Source organism: Gossypium hirsutum, chromosome A12 (genome assembly GCF_007990345.1).
Source record: "Gossypium hirsutum isolate 1008001.06 chromosome A12, Gossypium_hirsutum_v2.1, whole genome shotgun sequence".
Lineage (NCBI taxonomy): Eukaryota > Viridiplantae > Streptophyta > Magnoliopsida > Malvales > Malvaceae > Gossypium > Gossypium hirsutum.
The window spans coordinates 109,024,769-109,046,268 of record NC_053435.1 but is presented as its reverse complement, the minus strand read 5'-3'; the positions used below and the strand labels follow the sequence as shown (position 1 = coordinate 109,046,268).

The window sequence follows — 21,500 nt, the reverse complement described above, 5'->3', positions numbered from 1 at the left end:
TTAGTTTCAAATTATACTTTTTATTATTTATTATATATTATTTTTAAATATACATTTATATTTTAAATCCGTAATTTTCACACTCATATGCATCTAATAAAATTTATAGTATATAAAAAAGCAAACATAGATGACTAGTGTTATTAACAGTTTGTATCCCCGCCCAAAAAAAAATTTACGGACATATATATATAGTCCCCAGCTGGGAGGGTAAATCAATCTTCCAGGGGACCAAAATGTGCATTACTTGACAGACCAAAAGCAAAGGAAAAAAAAAATCTAAGAATAACCCAAACCTTATTAAGGCCTGGGAAAGAAAAATTGGGGTAAAAGAAAAAGAGAGAGAAAATCAAAGGGTTATGAGATGAAATAGTTAAGGACATCTTACATTCCTTCCAGGGCCTCCATAATAAAAGTAAGTTCCCCAAACATGGTTTCTTCCTTGTCTGATGTCGTAACAATTAGCACGATCAGCCTTTAAATGAATGTTTGTCAATGGGACCAAATTATTGTCCCAATCAACTGTCTGTAAGTTCCTGAAATAAGCTGCTTTTCTAAAGCCTTCTTCCGCAAAATGACCACTGCCCATTTGTGTTGATGTGTGGAATCCTGAGGATCTAGTGTTCACAATTTCTCCTCCAAATTGTACCATGTTGGCATGGCTTCTCAAGTGACTAAAAAGAAACGCAGGCCAGTATCCCACCAATAATCCTGGTCCGAATTCTAACCACCAATGTCCATGTTTTGGATCCTACAAAAAAGAAAAAAAAAAAAACAGTTTTTCAGTTGGATGTCGTATGATGTTCACCATTTTTAAGTTTTATTTATGTTACTACAACTTTGTTGGTTTTGGTAAAAATATCATAGAGGTCCTTGTACTAAAAGTCAGTTGCATTTTGTCCCTCTACTAAAAAAATGGATAAATTAATCTTTATATGTTAAATCAAAGAGTAGTAAAGATTGACTTTTAGCACAGGGATCTCCACGATACTTTATAAAGAATAGGACAAAATTATACCAGATTCAAATTTGAGCATAGTAGAAGGACCAAAGCCAAATTTTGACCTATATTATATAAAGATGGTGAGATTTATCATATGGTAAAAGAAAATGAAAATTTTAGATTTTTAGTTTCAATAACTCGTTGATTTTCCTCTAAAGCTGACCAAAAATAGTTAAACTTTTGGTACCAAACTAAGAAGAGAGAGTAACTTGACACATGACTTAACAATTTGAGACAAAAAAGAGAAGACAATTTTACATCTTTTGATATTAGGAATGGAAAAAAAAATGATCACTTGAGCCATTGATCACTTTAGTCAATTTTATGTATTACATCATTTCAAGGCAGCATGTTTAGTGATTTGTCAAAAGGAACCAAGCATTGAAGCTACAGATGTGAAACAGTAAAATAACACATAGAACTTCCATTACAGAAAAGAAAAATTAGACGAAATTGTTTACTAACATTATGTTCATAACTTGGTTTAGTAACACTCACCTTCCAAACCATTAATCCGATATCGAACTGTCTGCCATTGTAAGAGGACCTTGGTGAGATTGCTGCTCCAATGGCAACCTTGTTGTTGGTTTGGACAAAACCAGAACAAAGCAAGTTGTAACATCCCGTAGTCTGGTATGCATCACTCTGTAATTTCAAATGTCAATTAACAGTTGATTATTCTGTCACTTTTATGTCCTAAATCTTGTTTACATGAACAGACAAGAAGATTGCTATATGTTATACTCACTGTCCAGTATGTGAAGAACCTCGGGTAATTATCTCCATATAGTTCAGGGCTAACCTGAAAGAAACATGAACATACAACTGTTTCATTAGGAACATAAAAATCATGTCATGTTTGAAACTGACAAGTGATGAGCGAAATGATTTTCAAGGACATGCCTGCCAACCAGCTTCAATGGTGTTCAAATCATTGCCAAAAGAACCAGAGATGATCCATATCTGTGACAAGCTAAACTCGTATTCGTTCGTTACACGAGGCGCCCATACGCTTAAACTTGCCTTTGCTCCATAATATTGATCACCATTCTCAAACACAACTGCATGCTGCATGAGGGTGAACAACAGGTAACTTGTCTAAACGACACAGACCCTTTTTTTCCCCTATGACTAAGGCACCGGTTTTACTCGTTTTTCGGTCTTGAATCTTGAGAATATACTAACCTCATGGCCATAACCGGTCGAATCTCTCCGTACATGTCTTCTTATTCTTCCATATCTTCTAAGAGAACTTGCTCTAAGAATGTCCTGTTCAGTTGTTCTTCTAATTGGAACTGTCCCTTTAGGACATGATTCACCTGTATCTCTCCATAGCTGGAAACTTTCAGAGACTGCTTCTGTTAAGTTATGTCCTTTTGGCCTCACAGCCGGTTTCTGTCAAAACGATGTTCTTGTTAATGCCTGTTTCACATATAACTAAGGATGTCTTGTAACTTTATTCATTAAAAACAAGCAGAATTTTTGTTTTTCTACCAATGGTTTCTGCCCTTTAAGCTGAGGATGATCAAAAGCTGGTTGAAGATGAGATGGAACACAGTCTATAACATCACCATCTGGACTCTGCAACAAGAAACCAAGAACCAAGCATCATATAATTATCATATAATTAGCACAAAGTTTCAAAGAACCTGCCTGAATGGTCTTAACAGCAGGCTTATTTATCTTCTTGAGATAAGCTTGGACTCTTCTTAGCTTCTGAATATCTTTGTGAGGGTTTAAAGTACAGTTCTGTAGTTGCCGGTGACCGGAATCCGGTACTGGTTGTAAAGACAAGACAGGGCCAAGCGAAGTGGAAACAAGAAGGAAAGCAACAAAAATGTGAATCATATTGTGGTATGTTTTTGTATAGAATAATGTCTTGTTGTGTTCATAACACAACATGGGTTTATTCCAGATTGTTTGTCCCTGGAATTGGAAATGAATCTCTCTTCAAATCTTTACTAAAAAAACACAAGACCCCCATTTTTCAAACATATAAACAAAACTGAAAATTCTCAAACCCTTTTGTATTTTTAAGACAAATTCTATAACGGGGCTGTGCTGTGTGAATTGTGATCAAAACGGATATAATTTCTTTCTTTTTTTTCTTTTGGGTTGCTTTCAGGGTTGTCAGCTTTATCAAAAGAGAAAAATTAAAGCTTTGGTTATATATAGATATATAATTTCAGGCAATTACTGTATTTTCTTTCATACAGGCTTAAACTATTTCCAAACAATGATTTTTGTGTTGTGAATCCAGGTTTTTTTTAAGTAAAAATATTATATAGCTGTTTATATTAGAAGTTAAATTATATTTTAATTTTTATATTTCAAAAATAAATTTATTTTTGTATATTAAATGAAAACAAAGTAATCACATTTAGTTATTCTATATTAATTTTTAACAATATAAATAAATAAAATTATTAACAAAAATAACTAATTTACTCTTTAATCTAATAAAAAAATTAATTTATTTAATTTTTTAATATAAAACTAAAATATAATCTAATTACTTATATAATTACATTTTGTTTATGCTTTGATTTTATGTTACGCAGAGGCATCACTTGGACTGAAAAAAAAAAAAGCTAGAACACTTGTACATTTTTCTTTGTGGGGACATTCGTAATCATCATGTCCAACAAAATCATCATCACAGGGGAAAAAACACTTTGGTCTCTTTTTTGCTTTCTTTCCGGAATTCAAATCACTACTTATGTTGCTTAAATTCCAAGTTATTGTAATATATATACATATACTATTTATCAAAGATTTTTTTTCACAGTTAAAGTATCATTAAAGTTTTTTATTAAAAATTAAATTAAATTTTATTATTTATCTAAAAAATAGGTAAGTTAACCACTGAATAGTAAATTATAGAGCTAGCTAATATTTTCTATTAAAATTTTTATTTATTTCTCCTACTAAAAATTGATGTGATATGTTTTATCATAATATATAAAAAATAGTTTTTAACAGTAAAAAAAAATTAACAGAATATACTCATTGATTTAACATATAAAAATTAATCTATCATTAAAAAAATAAAATATAATTTAACTCTTAATATAAATATTTCATTATACTTCACTTTTTTTATATATTGCAGATAAAATATTCATATGATGACTGGACTAATACAATGTTTGTACATTAACTTATGTCAGTTTACAAATTCAGCTGGTAGACCCAGGCATTTCACTGAAAGAAAATGAGAAAAAGCAGGCACTTTATTTCTCTATAACCACATTCCACATTGGGGCTAAGCTTAATGGTTTTAAAGTTGGTAGTTGGCTGATTTGATAGTATATGGTAGGTAGTATAATCGAATTTCGTTTTATTCTTTTTATTAATTTACTTATTTTTAATTAAAAAAAAAGCAAAACGTAATTTGATTGTTTTTTCTTTTGCAACCATCAACAATTTTTTTAGTCTTGAAATTGCACTTTAAATAGCTTAAAACATATATAGACATATATATTGTCTATATATATTTTAATTGGAAAAGAAGGTAAATAAATAAAATAATAAGGCAGTGGGCAGTGGGGCCTTAGGCTTTTCAGTCTTCACATTGATGGTGTCAAAATCAAAGGTTTAAAGGTATGGTGTTTAAGGAGGACAAGCACCAGAATGGCACAGTATTTGTTCCTTCGCATTGAAGTTTGGGCCCAAAATTCTCCAGCTCAAAGTGGGTGTTTTTAAGTTATGTAGTAGGCATATTAAAACAACGGAGAAGAGTTGAATTGAATTTTTATTTTTATTTTTATTTAAAAATTGAGTGAATTAGTTATTATATGCTAGATTAAAAAGTAAATTAAATTTTAGTTAAAAGTTTTATTTATTTTTATTATCAAAAATTAATATGACTGATAAAATAATTAAAAAATGAGACGTGATGTGTCATGTGTCTCATATTATGACGTACAATAATTAATTTTTAATAGTAAAAATATTAATTTTTGAACAATAAAATTAATTTACTTTCTAATTTTATGTATAATTATTAATTTACTTATTTTTTTGTCCTTATTAATCATTTAACTTGATAACTTTTTCTAATTTTATCTTTGAACTTGGATTTTATTTTAATAAGATGACATTACATTTTAAGATTATACCATTCAATCACCTAAAAATTAAAAATATATAATCTAGAAAATAAAATAAAAAAATTCAAGTGATTACATAGTATAATTTTCGAGTGTCATGTCATCATACTTTAATAAAATTCAAGTTTAAGAATCAAATTGAAAAAATATCAAATTCTAAGACTAAAAAGAATCACAAACTAAAGTGAAAATGTTACCAAATTTAGGGACTAAAGTTTATTTTTCCCAATCTAAAAAGTAAGTTTATAAATATAAAATGAAGCCTTTGGAGTTTGGCTGAGGGTTGTGGAGGGTGGTGGGATGGGTGCACAAAAGGAGATATTGGGGCCCTTTCTCCTTGTTAGCTTTTGGGATCTGGGATATGGTGGTGCTTGCCACTAGGGTTGAAAAATCGGAAACTAAAAATTAACTTAAATTAATATTTTTGGATGGTTTATAGAATGTAAGTTTAAAAATTATAGTTATTTAAAATTAAATTAAATTTTATTTTATTTTTATTGAATTTATAATTAAATTTATTTTTATATAAAAATAAAATTTTATATTTAAAATGTTGAAAATTATTTAAAAATTCTTCAAAAAAATTGTTTTTAAGAAATATTTATAAAAGAAAATTTTAAAATGTTGTCAAATAATATTTAAAAGTTATGAAATAAAGTTTATTTTGTCAAAATAAGTCTAAAAGTCCAAAATAAAAAAATAATATGAAAAATTCGAAAATCAAATTAAACCAAATTAAATTATGAATAATAGTTAAAAAAATCCCAAAATTTAACCGAAGGAACCGTTATCACTCTTGCTTGCAACTTCTAATTGCTCTCTTTTACCCTTTAGTCAAGTATATATTTTATTATTATTGTTTTTTATTTTATGATTGATAAATATTATGGTTTAGTCTTTCCAACAATATATCTTCAAAGTTAAAACTTTAATTTTCTTATTAATAATACAATGTACCATATATTTATATTTCATTGTTGTTATTTTCTCAACTTTTAAGAAATGGGCACTATAAATAGTCTCACCCACCACTGCAGCAAATTAAAGCAAAGCTAGCTGTTGAGGAATATTGGGCCAGGGCAAGTCACCCTCAATATTAAAACAACTGGTCGGCATTGCCATGGGTGGGAATTATCATTTATTAACCTATTCCACTGCTCCCAACATGCCTCCCCCTCCCCTTTATTTTTCTTGAAAGAATAGATTCCAAACTCCACTTAAAGCAAAGTGATGCTTCTTAGTACTATATAGTGTATACATTTTCTATTTTTTTAATAAAATAATAAGTAGGTCAATAAAAAATTTTAGAGTGTGGTTTAAAGTTGAGATTTAGGGCTTAGGATTTTTATTTATTGATATATTGATGACTGTGATTTATGGGGATAAAATATAATATGTGAAACTATATGGTATACCTCTGACCAATTCTGTCACGCAAATATAAAATGTAAATGGGAGCAGTGTAGCAATAGAGGTGAAGATGATTTCTCGAGGAATTTCTTTCTTTCTTTTTACTAAAACTATTGCTGTAGTAATTGTTGTGGAACCTACTGGCTGGACCACTTTCGTGTCTTCGGATAATAAAGTCAATCCAAATACAATGAAGAAACATAATTAGTATTATTATTATGGTAATTGAAATTGAAATTGATGCTACTGTTGCTATTTAGCTTTTTTCTAACGAGAATACTTCTAATATTAATTCTTTCTCCCTTAATTGATGAGTGTAGGATGCTCCATTAATCTTTGGATGTTAGTTGTATAAAGTATGTTTTTCGTAAAATGAACAAATACGTTAATATGCTAACTCGGGAGTAATTTAAATGTTTTTAATTTTTCAAAATTGCTTAATATTTGTAATACTCTTCCTAAAAGTGAGAAACCTTTATGTTGACTGATAAACAAGGGTGTATTATATATCGAGCTTCACTGTGGTTTTCATTTTATTAACCTAGTTCCCTTTTCGATAAAAAAAAGTTGGATACATATGATATTGAAATTGAAACTTATAGTCGATTTTACATATGGCATAGGTCTATTCATACATACATCGATAAATGGTGAATAATAATAAATGGTAATATTACTACGAGGAAATGTTGATTTTGTTTTTTAAGAGTCAAAGAGACTTTTTATCATGCACCAAATGACAATCCAATAAATTCCAAAGAAGGCAAATTGTTGGGTTGGATGGTGATACATGCTTGCCACCCACCATATGTATATTTAGATTGTCATTGTCCTATACAAAATAATGTTTGCTAAAAAAGAAACCCACAAATTAGCTTAGTCCATATAAACTACATATATAGAGATTGAAGCTGGTGGATCATCCACATCTTATTCAGATTTAGAGACCATGTGATCTCTATTAACTATATATTGGGATCTATATAAAAGAGAAAATGGTAGATTAAAAAAAAAGTTTATCATTTTCACCATCTTTATGGAAAGATAAAGCTGAAAATTGATATATTAAAAACTTTGCAAAAGCATGGGGGTACAAAAGCCCTTTAGTCTTGAATCACGTGGATGTGTGCCCACTTAAACACTGACTGATCAAGGGCATATATGGATTAAATTGAGAGAGGGACATATCTTATAGATTGCTCTTATACATAGAAAAAAAAAAAAACCTTTTTTCAGGTATAATGAATTCTAGTAACTTTTGACACCAAATTCAACCCTTATATATAGAACCACTATGCTAAAAGTTAAATTGTATTTTATTTTTCTTTTGTTAAAAGTTTTATGTATTTTTAATGTTAAAAATTAGCGTAGCCGATGAATTAACCAAACAATTACACATGACAACGTGTATCTCTTTTAACCTAACATACAGAAATCAATTTATCTATTTTTAACAAAACAAAATAAAATATAATCTAATTCTTAATATAAGAAAATAAAATAAAATATAATCTAAATTCTTTAACATAAGAAAGTCCAAGACAAATTTACTCAATAATTCTTCCTCAAATATGACTTTGAAACGCTCTGCAAGATGGTGACACGATTCCAACCAAAAAAAAAATGTTCAAGCTATGAGATCGCAGGCTTAAAGCCCAATAAGTCCTTTGAAAGACCCAAGTTCTATAAAAAAACCGATTGGCAAGCTAGAGAAAAGTAGCTTGTAACATGACCCAAGTTGTAGGGCCAACCACGCATCACCATAAAATGGCGGAAGGCCGAACTTCAAGCCTAGATTTGTGATCACAACGGGGTAGGGAGGGTTGGATTGTTGCATATCTTGATTTCGACTCGAAGCTTTACTTACTGCATACCCTGATTTTGATCTAAAAACAATAATTTATCCTGAACTTGAGTCGAAAATTTCGACTTGATTTGGCTTAAATTTTATTTGATTTTATTATGTTTTCTATTTCTTTCCAAAGTTCATTAAAGAAGTATTTGCTTCAATAGATTTTAATCTCAATAAGATTACATTTTTTTAGTTAAAAAAATAAGGCACATAACAAATTATTTTGATAATAACTCAAGTTTAAGGCAATTTTCTTCTTTTTCCAAGTTTTGGATAAATAATTCATTTGCAACAGTTCTAGAGAAATAGAAAGAAGCAATCGTGGACAAGAAGTCGAAGGTAAAAGTATCATAGAACCTTTCATATTAGAAATTAGATTATATTTTATTTGTTTTATTAAAAAAATAATAAATGAATCAATGTACATTAAATTAAAAAGTAAACATGTGATTTTTGTTAAAATTTCAGCTGTTTTTACAGTTAAATACTAGCGTGATTGATGAAATAGGCACATGTACCTCATATTAACTTATAGAGACTTATTTTTAATCATAAAAAGTGATGAATTTTTTAATCCAATGATAAATTTACTCTTTAATTTAATGTATAATAACTAATTTGTCTAATTTTTTAATAGAGGGAATAAAATATAATCATATTCCTAATGCAAAAGCTTTCATAATACTTTTATCGAAATTAAAAGATTAGACTAACAATAAATTAAACTTAACTTATCATATATATTCAATAATATTTTTATAAATATTTTGAGAAGAGATAAATTTACCCTAGACTCAACTTTAATACTTTTAAAAATTAAATCACCTCCAACCTAGTTTCAAAAAGAAAAAAATTGGAGCCTAAAGAAGAGGTATGAAAAGTGTTCGAAATTTGGGGAACCCAAGCACTCTTAGCTTACAACCTAAGTAAAAGAGATGTAAACAATTTATGTTCACAAACATACATGTATATATTTTATGTGAAATTTGGTGACGGTTCGTATTATGTGGAAACTTGGACACACTTTTTTTAAAAAAATTTTTAAACCTTGTATTAGGACTACATTACAATTTATTGTTTATAATATACATTTTTCATTATTATTTACATTTTCTTGTTCTGAAAAAAAATCTGATGTTTCAGACAATTAAATTAATGTTTAATTCAAAACATTAATTGTAAAAAATATAATGTCAAAAATGATTTAACATTGCACTAAATGAATATAAAAAATACATAATTTTGACAATTAAATAAATTTAAAAATATTTATACCGGCCAAAGGCGAAGCACCGGCTTATTTGCTAGGTTTTTCTTTTTTCTTTTAAGAGAATCTGAAAAATAAATTATTATTATTATTATTATTATTATTATTTATCTTTTTCGTTAATTATTTTCGTAATAAAAAGAAAGCAAATTCAATTTCGAAGCTGTTTTGGATAGGAGCTGAAGGTATCACGTCTAAAGGTAAAGTCTATTCTTCTTCTTGTTCTTCTCTGCTATTTATTTTATTTTAATTTGTAATGCATTTAGGGTTTTTTTCTCTATTTATTTGCTCAAATTAGAAAAACAGAATCAATTGAAACAAAAAGTCACGAATTGAATTCGAGTTTTACTTTAATTTCCTTGAAAGAACGAGGAATTTCACTTATCCGCGTAGAAAATGGTTTAATTTGAAGTTATTAGCTTCAACACTTGTTTGGATGCTGAGAAAAGAGAGGCAAAGTAATGTCGATAGCGAGGGAAAGTAATGTCAATATATGCAGCTTTTTTTTCCCTTCTTTTTTCTTTAATAGAATTCTGTTTCATTTTCTGAAACTCAACTGAGCTCCCATTTTTGCGCGGCATTCTCGTCCTATTTTTGTATATAATTTCCGTTGTTTGTTATGTATTGGAAATCTTGAGTCAATATATTTGATTGCTATAGTTAGGATAAGGTGGAGTTTGTTCCCCTACTGTTTCTGTACTGGATGGGTTCTCTTTCATGCCATTGTTTGTTGGAGTTTCTTTCTTACATACAGTTGAAAGCTTCTAATCTTTTTTGTTGATGCAGGACATTATGTATTGACCGTGTTTCATTTCATTTGTTTAGGCCTTGTTGAATAAATGTTCAGGAGCTTGTGGTGAAAGTTGCAGCTATGATGTTGGTGACCCATCAATTGCAGGTATTCTAAGATTAAGTTTTGAGTAAAACTGGTAGACTAGGAGTTTATGGAATAAGTTCTATAGAAATTAAGAGTTTGATGGCTGAGTTTGAAGTAGAGTTCTACAGATAGGTGCATCGAAGCATTGTTAGTTGAATCCTATGAAATAAAGAATTCTGTTCTGGAAGCTCTCGTTTTGTATTGCTTTGAGGATTTTTGTTTATTGAGGAAGAGTCTCATTTGGTATCTTATCTAACAAATCTAGGATCACAGCTTTGTATTGGTATTTATCTGACTGCAAAGTATGCTGACTTATTGCATTTTAGGATTCATATGTGGCATTCCTTCAGCTCATTTTTATTGCATTGCAGGGTTCATATGTAGCATGCCCTTCAAGGCCTTTATTATGGAGGGAAGGATTGACGTTAAAGAGACCTGTAGTTACACTTCATATGCTTGGGAGAAGGGAGAGGAGCATATCATTAAGGCACTCTACTTGTTTATGGTAAGCAACAGTTTCTTTATGTTAAGAAACAAAATACAGAGTTCCATGCTGGTAGCTTGTCTCTCATTATATGGAAGTGGTGACCTGAAAGGACTAGGGCTAGTGCTTTTAATTTAGCATATTGAATTCTTTTCTCTGGAAGAAAAATCCAAAATGCTTGTTCTTACCACATTTTTTCCTTTCCCCAAATTTCCCATTTCTTTTAAAGTTCTCTATTAATCTAAAAATTTGGAAGTGAAGGTACAAGTTTGTGAAAGGCGATAGGGAATCAACTGTTTAATCTAAAAATTAAGGATTTTGAAAATGCATCATGGTGATTACATTTACTTCTGGTGCATAAAATTTCATTGAGATAATTTCGTGCTATGTGATGTGCGGTTGTAAATGGAAATTTGTTTCTTGCTTTTGATTACCAAGGTGTTAATGGTGCCAAACATTGCCTGATTGGTGCAATAATGCTTATTGTCTAACTCCATAAATACAGGTCTATGGAAATCATGTATTTTTGTCCTTGATGTGTTTTGTTGTTGTTCTTAAAAATTCTTGCCTCAATTCTTATTTTTCTTCCTTTACATGTGAAGATGACAAGAATGCTCTTGTGTTATATGAATGCAAATGTTGTATGCATTTAGGTGCTATTCTACTATTACTTTAAATAATTTTTGCTTGTAAACCCAAATTAAGTTGTTCTCATATAATATTTTATGCATTCATTATTGCTGTGGAAAAGAGTTGAAGTGAAAGAGCTTTTCACTTTGAGCATGAAGTGAACTCATTTTAGTTTCTACTTTCGATAATTATTATTCTTATGTTTTCTTTTGCAGTCCTAGTTTCTTTTCATTTTCTTCAAATACTTCATTTTTCACCATATGCATCTTGAGCATTTGAATTCAGATAGGCTTATTTTTTGCAGTATAGGGGCTCATACTTGTGGACTGAATACCAAAAGTATTAGAATTTCTGCCTTCAAAGGCAGTGTTGAAAATGGCGAATCAGGAGGCAGAGCAATCGATGAGAATGTTCCAAAAAGTTCTATTAAAGTTTCTTATGTTCCAAAAGATGGTGAAGCGACCACAATAGAATCTTCAAAGGCTCATAATGGTCCAGTTACGTATTCCTCGGAAACAGGTGAGAACATTGTGGGATCTGCTGCTATTCAGGAATTATTCAAGAAATGGATAATGATATTGCGATCACAATCCCCAAGTCGAGTGATGGATGATGCTCTGGGAGAAGAAGCGCCTCCAAGGGACACGTCAGAAGCTAAAATTGACACCCAAAGTAATAGAAAAGGCAAGATTCTAAAGACGGTCTGGAGCTATTTCTGGGACATGAATGCAACAATCAAAATTCCCTTATTAATAGTGTAAGTATAATTAATGCGTTCTCTCTTTTTCTGCCCCCCCCCTGCGAGTTATTTTCTAGCAATATACACTATTTGCTACTATTAGGTATTTATATTTGTGAATTCAAATATCTACATCATGGGTCTTTACTAAAAAGAGCACAGAGTTTCAACCATAAAGTTCTTGCGTTGATTCAAGGACTAATACAGCACTGACAAAAGCTGCTGAGTTAACTGGTTTCCTTACTCATTCTAATTTTTTTCTTGTCAAGCGATAATAGTATTCCTCATTCTAGCCCCAGGATGATTTGATAAAAATTGCGACTTGGTAAAGTTTTTTGTCAATAATTTTGAGTTGTCCTCTGTCTTAGTTAACTTACACGATCTGTCGATGAAATGCTGTGAACATATCTACATACATTGCTAACAATCAATCTGCCATGCATGCAGTGTTCCGTGGTACCTCGGTGTCAATTTGATTTATGGGGCTGAAGTTTCAAAGGAATTGACTCCTCTATGGGTGTTTGGGCCCCTGATCATTGCTCTTTACATCAAGATGCTTAGAGGCTTATGTGCCCTGTATGTTTTCTGCTTCACCCAGACGGTTCAACTAATTAGAAACTTACCTACTTACTACCTCCTTGCTTATAACTACATCGCACATGGAAAGCTGAAAGAAGACGTACGAGTCCACGTATGGCAACCTGTGGTAGACATGAAGAACTTGGACTACAAAGAGGTATGTAGAAAAAAGATGAAAGATTTTCAAGAGTGGATGATGGAGAAGTACCTGGACTATGTTGAATCAATATGGCCGTATTATTGCAGAACCATCAGGTTCCTAAAGAGAGCTAATCTCATTTAGATTTCGAATTCTTTGATCTAAGTCTTAGGTTTTGGGATTAAAAGGGTGGGTTTTAGAGGTTGAAAATTTTGGAGAAGAGGTAGTAAACCCCACACATTGAAAGGGGACCATAGCCATACATGATATTTGGAGTTCAAAAAAGGGTTGAAACTGAGTGCCTACCAGATTTATTATTCATGGTCTAATCTGTTCTTTTTTTTTTTTTTGCCTATTATTGTTGTTATTATTATTATTATTTGTTTTTAGGTCTACCCTGTATGTACGTTCTGGAAGATTTGTTTGTTTTGCCACTTCTTGATGGTTCATTTTCTAGTAACAAATGTTTTTTTAAATCCAGTTTTGTTTTTTTCTTTTCTTTTCTTTTAGTTGAGTTGTAAATGTCATTTTTAACTTCTTAATTTGTTGTATTTGTTGCTCTTAAGTGTAGTCATATAATTACACCGTTCTGGTTAATAGGTTAGTATATATCTGTTAGATGTTGGGCCAATTGCTTCTTAGAAGCTAAGGTTCTAAGTTTTTCATCCCTAGTTTTTGTAGGTATAAAAAAGCAGTGACGGTTTTTTCTTAATTTCATTCTTAAAACTTAAATTTTGTTATGGTATCATATCATTACCTAAAATTTTAAATAATTTTATATAAAATGTAGAAAATTATAACGGATTATTAAAATATAAATAAATTTTAATTTAAAAAAAATTCAAATGATGATGTGACATAGAATGCTACCAAGTTCAATGAGAGATGTTATCAAGTTCAAAGATTTATCTATTATTATTATTAATACAGTTGGGGTAAGTTACCTAATCATATTATTTTACGAGTTATGGGCTTATGGCACCAAATAATTTAATATTGGCAATCTGAATAACGTTGGCACCACGCCAATCAAACGTGAGGTAAGCGCTAACACCTTTATGCATATTATACCCAACGAGGGGTAAAATAAAATGACTTGAAGTTGAATCGTTTATCAAATGATTTAGACGAGGGGTTTCAATTTTTCATACTATCAATCTCAATTATAAAACCACTTCGCATATAAGCCAGGTGTCGGCTTACACCAATCAAAATTGTGATTGATTGTACTGTAATAATAATGGTAAGTGATGACATGAAACTTCGCATCAAATTTCTTTAATCGCCTTTATGATTCATCAAATCATGCATATCTCTATTAATACCGCACTAAACAAAAGAAAATAACAGAAGCTTTTTCTATGGCAGACAAAAATATTTCTTTGCAAACTGATTATTTCTTGTGTCATGAAATACCATTGGCACATAGTATACAACCAGTCAACGTTTATGTTGAAGTGGAGGTAACCACCTGCTCCAGTTCGAACAAAAAAAGGGACATAATTTACAAAACGTTGTTGCAAAACAAGTTAGCATCCAGAACATACATATACACATACATGATATGTGTATATATATACATATGTAAAAACTAGAATAGACCCCTAACCCTTTAACACACAAACGGACCCCTCTTTACCCTTTGGAGCTATGAACACATTGAGCCACAGGATATCCGAAGGTAGCTGATACATAGAAATGGTATATTACAAACAGAAAAAATTACCTATAATTCACTGAAAAAGTTTGCCTATATATATGTGTGTAAACCAAGACCTCAAGTGATTATTTGTGATCCTCTTTTGCTTACGATTGTGTGTTTTATCCGAACAAGAGCGCTGGCAACTACGAGCAAACTCGGGCTTTTTGTGCCCTCTCTCGACCCTCGGATACAACCATGGATGATGGCATATCCCTTTCTGTTAAACATCTTTTGTATGGCACAAATCCTTTACTAAACTTTTGGGATGTCATTTTTCCCCGAGGACAAGGGTTTTGGCATTGAGAATCGACAGAATCTGAATTCTTTTCCATATTTTCTATTTGACTGACTGAGCCCGTATTTGAACCGGTGCAAGATCTTTCATTCAGGGTTTCCTTCTCTTTCGGTGTCTCTTTGACTCTGGGGTCCTTATGGGTTTGATTAAATGAAGTGATGTAATAAAAGGGTAGACCTTGGTAAAAAGCTAACCATGGCAGAGGAGCATCACTGGTGTATTCTACATGATCATTTTTATCTGTGTGGATTTCCATACAAGGGGATAAATTAGATTTAGAAGGTACCCTACTGCAATTATCGATGACTGTCCCATGTGACAAATGCAAGTCCAAGCACTCGCCGGCTACACCATTCTTCAATGTTTGCATTTGAAAGTTTTCTGCACCCGTGGATGGTTTGCTGGAATCTTTCACCTCAACTGTTTTCCCGAAAAGCTTAATACTGGTGAAAGGCACAACTACTGCTGCTTCGTTTCCTTTGGTACACACAGGTTCCTCAAAGTCTGCGTTGGATTTCTGGGTAATTACATGAAGAAAGAAAGAAAATCAGAGTTCAAATTCTAAGACAAAGGTCAGTAATAATTGTTCCATAAATGAAAAAGGGCAGAGATTTTACCAAAGATAAAATGTCCTCCTCGGATGATTGTCCAAATACTTTAGCAGATGATAAAGATTCATTCTCTTTCTCTATAGATGTCACATAGTCATTTTCCTTTTCAACAGGGGATGTATTATTGAGTGACTGTATATTAGTAGTACAAGAAGTTGGAGAAGAACATCTATTCGGTTGCTCAGAAGCAGAAGACCCCATTGCATCGAAAACAAATGGGGACAAAACTGATGAGGGTGATTTGTTATCCTGTTCCGAGACAGAGTGGTTGGGGGATAGAGACCTCTCTAATTGAGATAATGGAGATATTCCTTTAACAGCAGTAACAGATTTGCGGGGATATGGATGTGTTGGCTTCCTTTTTGGACGAGGAGGGGGTATCTCAATTGATTTAACGGAACTCTCAAAGCCATCATTTGACTCTCGGGCAACCTAGAACCACAGACACGCAAGTATAAGAGACTGATCAAAGAAACCTATATAAGAATGTCTACACATGGCATACAATCGTTCCCCAATCAAGAAAATCTTGCAATGAACATAAAGCAATAAACCTTAGAGAAAAACTTTTGAGCATGACTTCGAATTTGAACAGCAGTTTTCGTGCCTACATGCTCTGCATGAAAACAAGTGTAACTTAATCTGTTCACACCATAACCATGGCAAAAGAGTATATGCAAAAATCTCCACTGCTCACATACCTTCTATTTGGCGCCAGCCACGGCCATACAGCCTTAAAGCTTCAAGAAACTTCTGATGCTCTTCCTCGGTCCATTTTTCCCTTTGTTTAGTTATTGTATAGGGTTTCCGGACCTATAGCAAAGAAAAGATTTAAAAATTACTATCTGGGGACTAATACCGAAAGGAAAGCACAGATCATAGGCAACGTGAAGAAAGGAACCTTGGGTGTATGATCATGCTTAAATCCGTATAACTCCTGCAATTGAGTCAATGTCTCAGATTGTCCACTGCCTATGGAACAGCACAAACCGGATTTGAGAGCAGTAGGTGATGCTGTACTTTCAATTTGGTCCTATATCAAAATTTGCAACAGCATATAAACAATTATTAAACACTCTTTAAAGTTTAACTTTCCATTTCAAATGAATGCTAATTCCTCTCATTAAAGCATATTCAGGTCCACGCAGATACATAAGCAATTGAAAAAATATACAACTTCGAGTAACAAAAAAAAAAAGCATCTGATTCCATAAATTTCAGTAATCCATAAAAGGAGCAGTTTCCAAGGTCCAGCAAACATAGCGATAACAAATAAAGAAAAAAAAAAGAGCAAATTTGCATCGAAGCATTTGATTCAAATTATGCGGAGTACAGACTGCAAATTGACAGCTTTCTTTCATCTTGAAACAAAAAAAAGGAAAGATAAAATCAAACCTTCTTAAAACATAAAATAACACTGCAAGTATAAGCCTCGTCAATATAGGATATAGTATATACCTCCGTAGCCATCGTTAGAAACGAATTTTGCTTCAAATCTTGCAGAACCTAGAAATACTCCTGCAACTTCCCCTATAAACCAAAAATCACTATTAATACATCATATAATCTAAGAATCAGAACTAATTCAATAACAAGTCAGAAATCTTCCTTTCCGATTAAAAGAAAATTCAATGAACAGTGAGTCTCATAAAAAATTCAAATCATAAACTGAAAAAAAGCTAAATTATCCACAAAACAAATCAAATCAGGCACAAACTTACCAGTTTAAACGAGAAATCTCGGGAAAACAAAAAACTTCAAGAGCAATCCAAAGGAAAAAAATTCACAATAAAATTCTCAAAATAGCAAGAGATTAAACAATTAACAGTCGTGCTATACTGTTAAACTGCTTAGAAAAGTATTTAAAGAAGAAAAATTAAAACAAAAGATGAATCAAGAAGAGTCGAAAATTTAGATTTGAAATAGAAGAAGGGAAAAACATTGAAGATTTTTGAAATTAGAAAACAAGCGAAGATAAATAAATCATTTTAATAGGTATTATTTCTTCAGTATAAAAGCGAGAGAAGGGTGCCACGTCAGATTTTTATTTTTATTTATTTTTTATTTTTCATGGAAAACTCGAGAAGGGCTTGGAATCTTGTGGCTGAGAAATGTCGAGTCCTTTGGACACGCGTCGTTTTTTTGCGATGGCACTGTCCTTTTAATTTTTCGAAGATTTTTTTTTCACGTTTTATTTTTGTGGAAGATATTGAAGGATGGATGGATAATTGATAAGTGTAGCTCATTTTTCAGATATTTTATGACTTTTTAATCCCACGCGCGGAGCATTCACTCTCCTTACTTTTCGTTTTTGTCCCACTAGTGAGAGAGCGTCGTTTACAATTGTGTGGAAAAAGAGTGGAGAAAATAAAATAAAATATATAAAAAAGGAAAAAGCAAAGATGAAAAATCGAAAAATATCTATGACCTTAGAAAAAATAATTTTCAGACAGAAAGACGGCAGGCCAAATGGTGGGTACAGCTGCTCGTGACATAAAGTTTTTTTTTTTTTAATTGAGTTAAGTGGTGGGGACCACTTTAGCTCTTGTGCACTTTTTTGCCACATCAGCTTTTCCTTTACCGTAAACGCCACGCGTACCAGCAACATTCAATTTTGTCCAAGTAAATACATTTATTAAATATGTAGTAATAATTTATTTATTTCTTTTTTTAAATAAAATCGCAACTGAATTATTTTTGAAAAAAATAAAAAAGGAATTCCTATTGGTCAGATTTTTAATTTAGGAATATTTTAAATGTCTGGATAGGTTGAGCGGCGAACAGCAGTAGTATCACTGTCGGAGAGTAGTAGCCAATTTAATTTCAGCCTCATGTTTGTTGAATTTTTTTATTACAATCTTTTTATATATTTATTTTCCTGTTTGTGAGGATAATACTTTTTATTTCTTTTAATCTTCTGAGGATAATACTTTTAAAAATCTCATAGTCTCGTTATCGTTTAATAAAAATCTCGCTTTCTCTCTCTCTCAAACTTAGCGTTTACCTTTTCTTTTTTATATAATAAATAAAGTTAATTCATGAGACATTCTCGAATTATAATTTTTATTTTAAATTAATTTTAAAATTTTAAAATATTTTAATTATATTTTAAATTATAAATGGTATATCGATAAGTTCTTTTTGTTACTAATATTATTAATATAATAATTAAATTCATGATTTTAATAACATAAGTAATTATTTTTTAAAATTTTATTATGAATAAAATTGTATAAATTATTCTAAAAACTTCCATTGAAGTAATTTTAAAACATTTTTATTGAAATAACTTTTTTAAAATAAATGGGACTTAATAATAATAACAACAACAATAATAATAAAACTTATCTACTCGCAACATAGCACACCTGGTGGGCATGCAACCTTTCAAACAGGTGTTAAGCCAAGATTGATGACATTGTCTATTTTTTTTTCCATTTTTTAAAAATATTTTAATGCTTTTACACGAAAAGATTATTAACCATTATATTTTGTGCAATTTATTTTTCTTTTCCAGTTTTGTGAAATTTTTATATTTTTCTTTTATATCTATTAGACTGACTTTGAATTGTGAAAATTATACTTATGAATGATAATTAAACTCAGTGTCCTTGGTCCTTTAATTAAATGCTCCAATTGCACTTTGCGCCCCTTTTAAATAATTCAATTTTTTATTAAATAAAAAAAATACACTTTGGTCTTTATAAAAAATAATAATTCAATTTGAAGTTACTTTGATATAAAATTGTTAGCTTTGACATTCTAAATTTTTTAATTTTATTCTGATTTCCGAACAAAAAATATTTGACTTCCCCCTTGTATTGTTCAATAAAAAAAGGGCTTGACCCTCATGTCTTGCACCAACTAATAATAGTAACGGGACCAAAAATAACAATAATAAGAGTCCCTTATGAGTTATTACCAGAAAAGGAAAAAAGCGTCCCATGAGAACTCCAAAGGGTGCTTATGTAATGTATTTTTTTTTATTTCTTTTATAATTTTGAATTTATTTACAAAATAATACGATATTTATCATTAATTCGATTTGGATTTAATGAATGATTTTTTACTCATTGATGAGAATTGATTCACCGTACTGATCGTCAAATTATTGATTGGAATTTATTAACTAAGCTTAATAATCCAATAACTTGAATAAAAATTTTCGAATAGTTTAATAAATATTTTATAATATGTTTAAGTTAAATAACCAAAAAGTTATCTTACAAATAATTTAATAACCTTAAATATAATTTATCATTTATTTATATTGTTTAACAATATTTTTTTACCACATCACAAGAAACATTTGTTTTATGTTCATTTATTACATGCCCAAAATAAGCATATATATTCAAAATAAAAATAATAATTTATTCATTTTTAATATCTATAATTTCATCAACTCTAAATTTATGTATTATATTATATATTTAATCAAAATTTAGGTTAAAATATTTAGGAAGTCCTATATTATAGAGACTGAATCAAATTAGTCCACATATTATTAAAAAATTAAATAAATCCAATTTGTAATAGAATCAATATTTACCATACATAAAATATATTAAAAATTATTTTTTAATTAATGTTTAAGTCAAAACAAAAAAAATTCATTTAAAAAATCATAAAAACATTTAAAATAATTAACTTTGTTAAATAGTAAATGATAAATATTAACTCTATTTTAGTTTGACCTTACTTGATTCTTTTTAATAGTAAAAAGATTAAATTGATTCATTTATTAGTAGAAAGACTAATTTGATAAGACCTCTATAATAGAGGGACCTCTTAGGTATATTCACCACAAAAGTTAGTTTAAATTATATTCTAATATATAAAAAGGTTGATATACGAGTCAGTGTTTGGCGGTCCATACGAAAAACGGAACGTGTCGCTGACGTGGATGAGATAATGCAGGCTGATTGGTTAAGAGTCACCCAATGGCCAATAGAAAATGGCCAATTAACAATATATTTTTATATTAAAATAGTAACATGATATTTCACTTTCCAAATAAAAAAGTATATTAAAAATGAAAAAAAATTAGGAAAAAATAAGAGCCACATGTTAAGTGGTGCATGGTAGCTGGTGGTTCAGCTCAAAATCAAGAAGAATAGTCCATTTTTCTGCCACGTGGCCCTTCTTTTTTCATTAAATTACTATACTAGAAATTAACGTAATTAGATGAGTTTTTTTTTTAATTTTATCTTTTAAAGCAATAATTTAATTAAAATAGTTTTCTCTTGAAGTAAAAGAGAGGCAAAAAGATAGTCTTAAGAACAAAGAGTTTAGCAACTTCTTTTTTTTTTCAATAAAAAAATTATTTGACGTTTTTTTATCATTTTTAATTAAATTTGTTTATTTTTTAATAAAGTGTTGGGATTTGATTTATAATGTAATTTTCTTTAAGGCACACATACTAAAAATAAATAAAAACCAACAATATAAAGAATAAATGTCTAATTACTAATTATTATTTTTTAAAAAATAAATTCAAATATATTTATTTTTTCCATTTATTAAAATTAGAAGACTTAAATACCTCTTCTTTTTATTTTATTGTTGTGATTTTAATCTAGACTTTTAAAGAATTCTTGATTTATTTGGCTCTTCAATTTTAAAAAATAATTTTTTATTTTTTTATTTTTAAATTCCATTATTTTATCAAATCTCAAAATGAATGAAAAAGTTAACAGTTTTTAAACTTTACTTACATTGCATACACGTGGATGATACGTTAGCATTTAATTATTTTTTTAAATATAAAATTTAAAAAATATGAAGAATATTTTAAAAA

The 21,500-nt window shown here is 30.1% G+C and overlaps 3 protein-coding genes across 5 annotated transcripts; 1 reads left to right on the top strand and 2 right to left on the bottom strand.

Moving 5' to 3' along the window:
- Positions 1-113: 113 nt before the first annotated feature.
- On the bottom strand, positions 114-3,144 carry LOC121211263 (uncharacterized). Its single transcript, XM_041083856.1, has 7 exons — positions 2,657-3,144; positions 2,498-2,584; positions 2,189-2,398; positions 1,907-2,071; positions 1,752-1,805; positions 1,502-1,648; positions 114-751 (listed from the first exon to the last, which is right to left on the bottom strand). Exons 1-7 carry the CDS (start codon positions 2,903-2,905, stop codon positions 374-376), a joined length of 1,290 nt encoding a protein of 429 aa, XP_040939790.1. The 5' UTR covers positions 2,906-3,144; the 3' UTR covers positions 114-373.
- Positions 3,145-9,685: 6,541 nt separating this feature from the next.
- LOC107904754 (uncharacterized) lies at positions 9,686-13,568 on the top strand. Of its 3 annotated transcripts, none has more exons than XM_016831234.2 (5): positions 9,686-9,844; positions 10,470-10,542; positions 10,893-11,026; positions 11,940-12,392; positions 12,822-13,568. In XM_016831234.2, the coding sequence occupies exons 2-5, from the start codon at positions 10,516-10,518 to the stop codon at positions 13,234-13,236; spliced, it is 1,029 nt and encodes a 342-aa protein (XP_016686723.1). In that variant the 5' UTR covers positions 9,686-9,844; positions 10,470-10,515; the 3' UTR covers positions 13,237-13,568. The 3 variants fall into 3 exon arrangements, with proteins under 3 accessions (XP_016686723.1, XP_040939789.1, XP_016686724.1); XM_041083855.1 differs by having other exon boundaries at positions 9,776-9,844; positions 10,431-10,542; XM_016831235.2 differs by lacking the exon at positions 9,686-9,844 and adding an exon at positions 9,847-10,124.
- Positions 13,569-14,469: 901 nt separating this feature from the next.
- LOC121211262 (protein REVEILLE 7) lies at positions 14,470-17,682 on the bottom strand. Its single transcript, XM_041083854.1, has 7 exons — positions 17,422-17,682; positions 17,159-17,230; positions 16,602-16,733; positions 16,402-16,513; positions 16,255-16,316; positions 15,707-16,132; positions 14,470-15,606 (listed from the first exon to the last, which is right to left on the bottom strand). Exons 2-7 carry the CDS (start codon positions 17,168-17,170, stop codon positions 14,938-14,940), a joined length of 1,413 nt encoding a protein of 470 aa, XP_040939788.1. The 5' UTR covers positions 17,171-17,230; positions 17,422-17,682; the 3' UTR covers positions 14,470-14,937.
- Between the last annotated feature and the right edge of the window lie 3,818 nt (positions 17,683-21,500).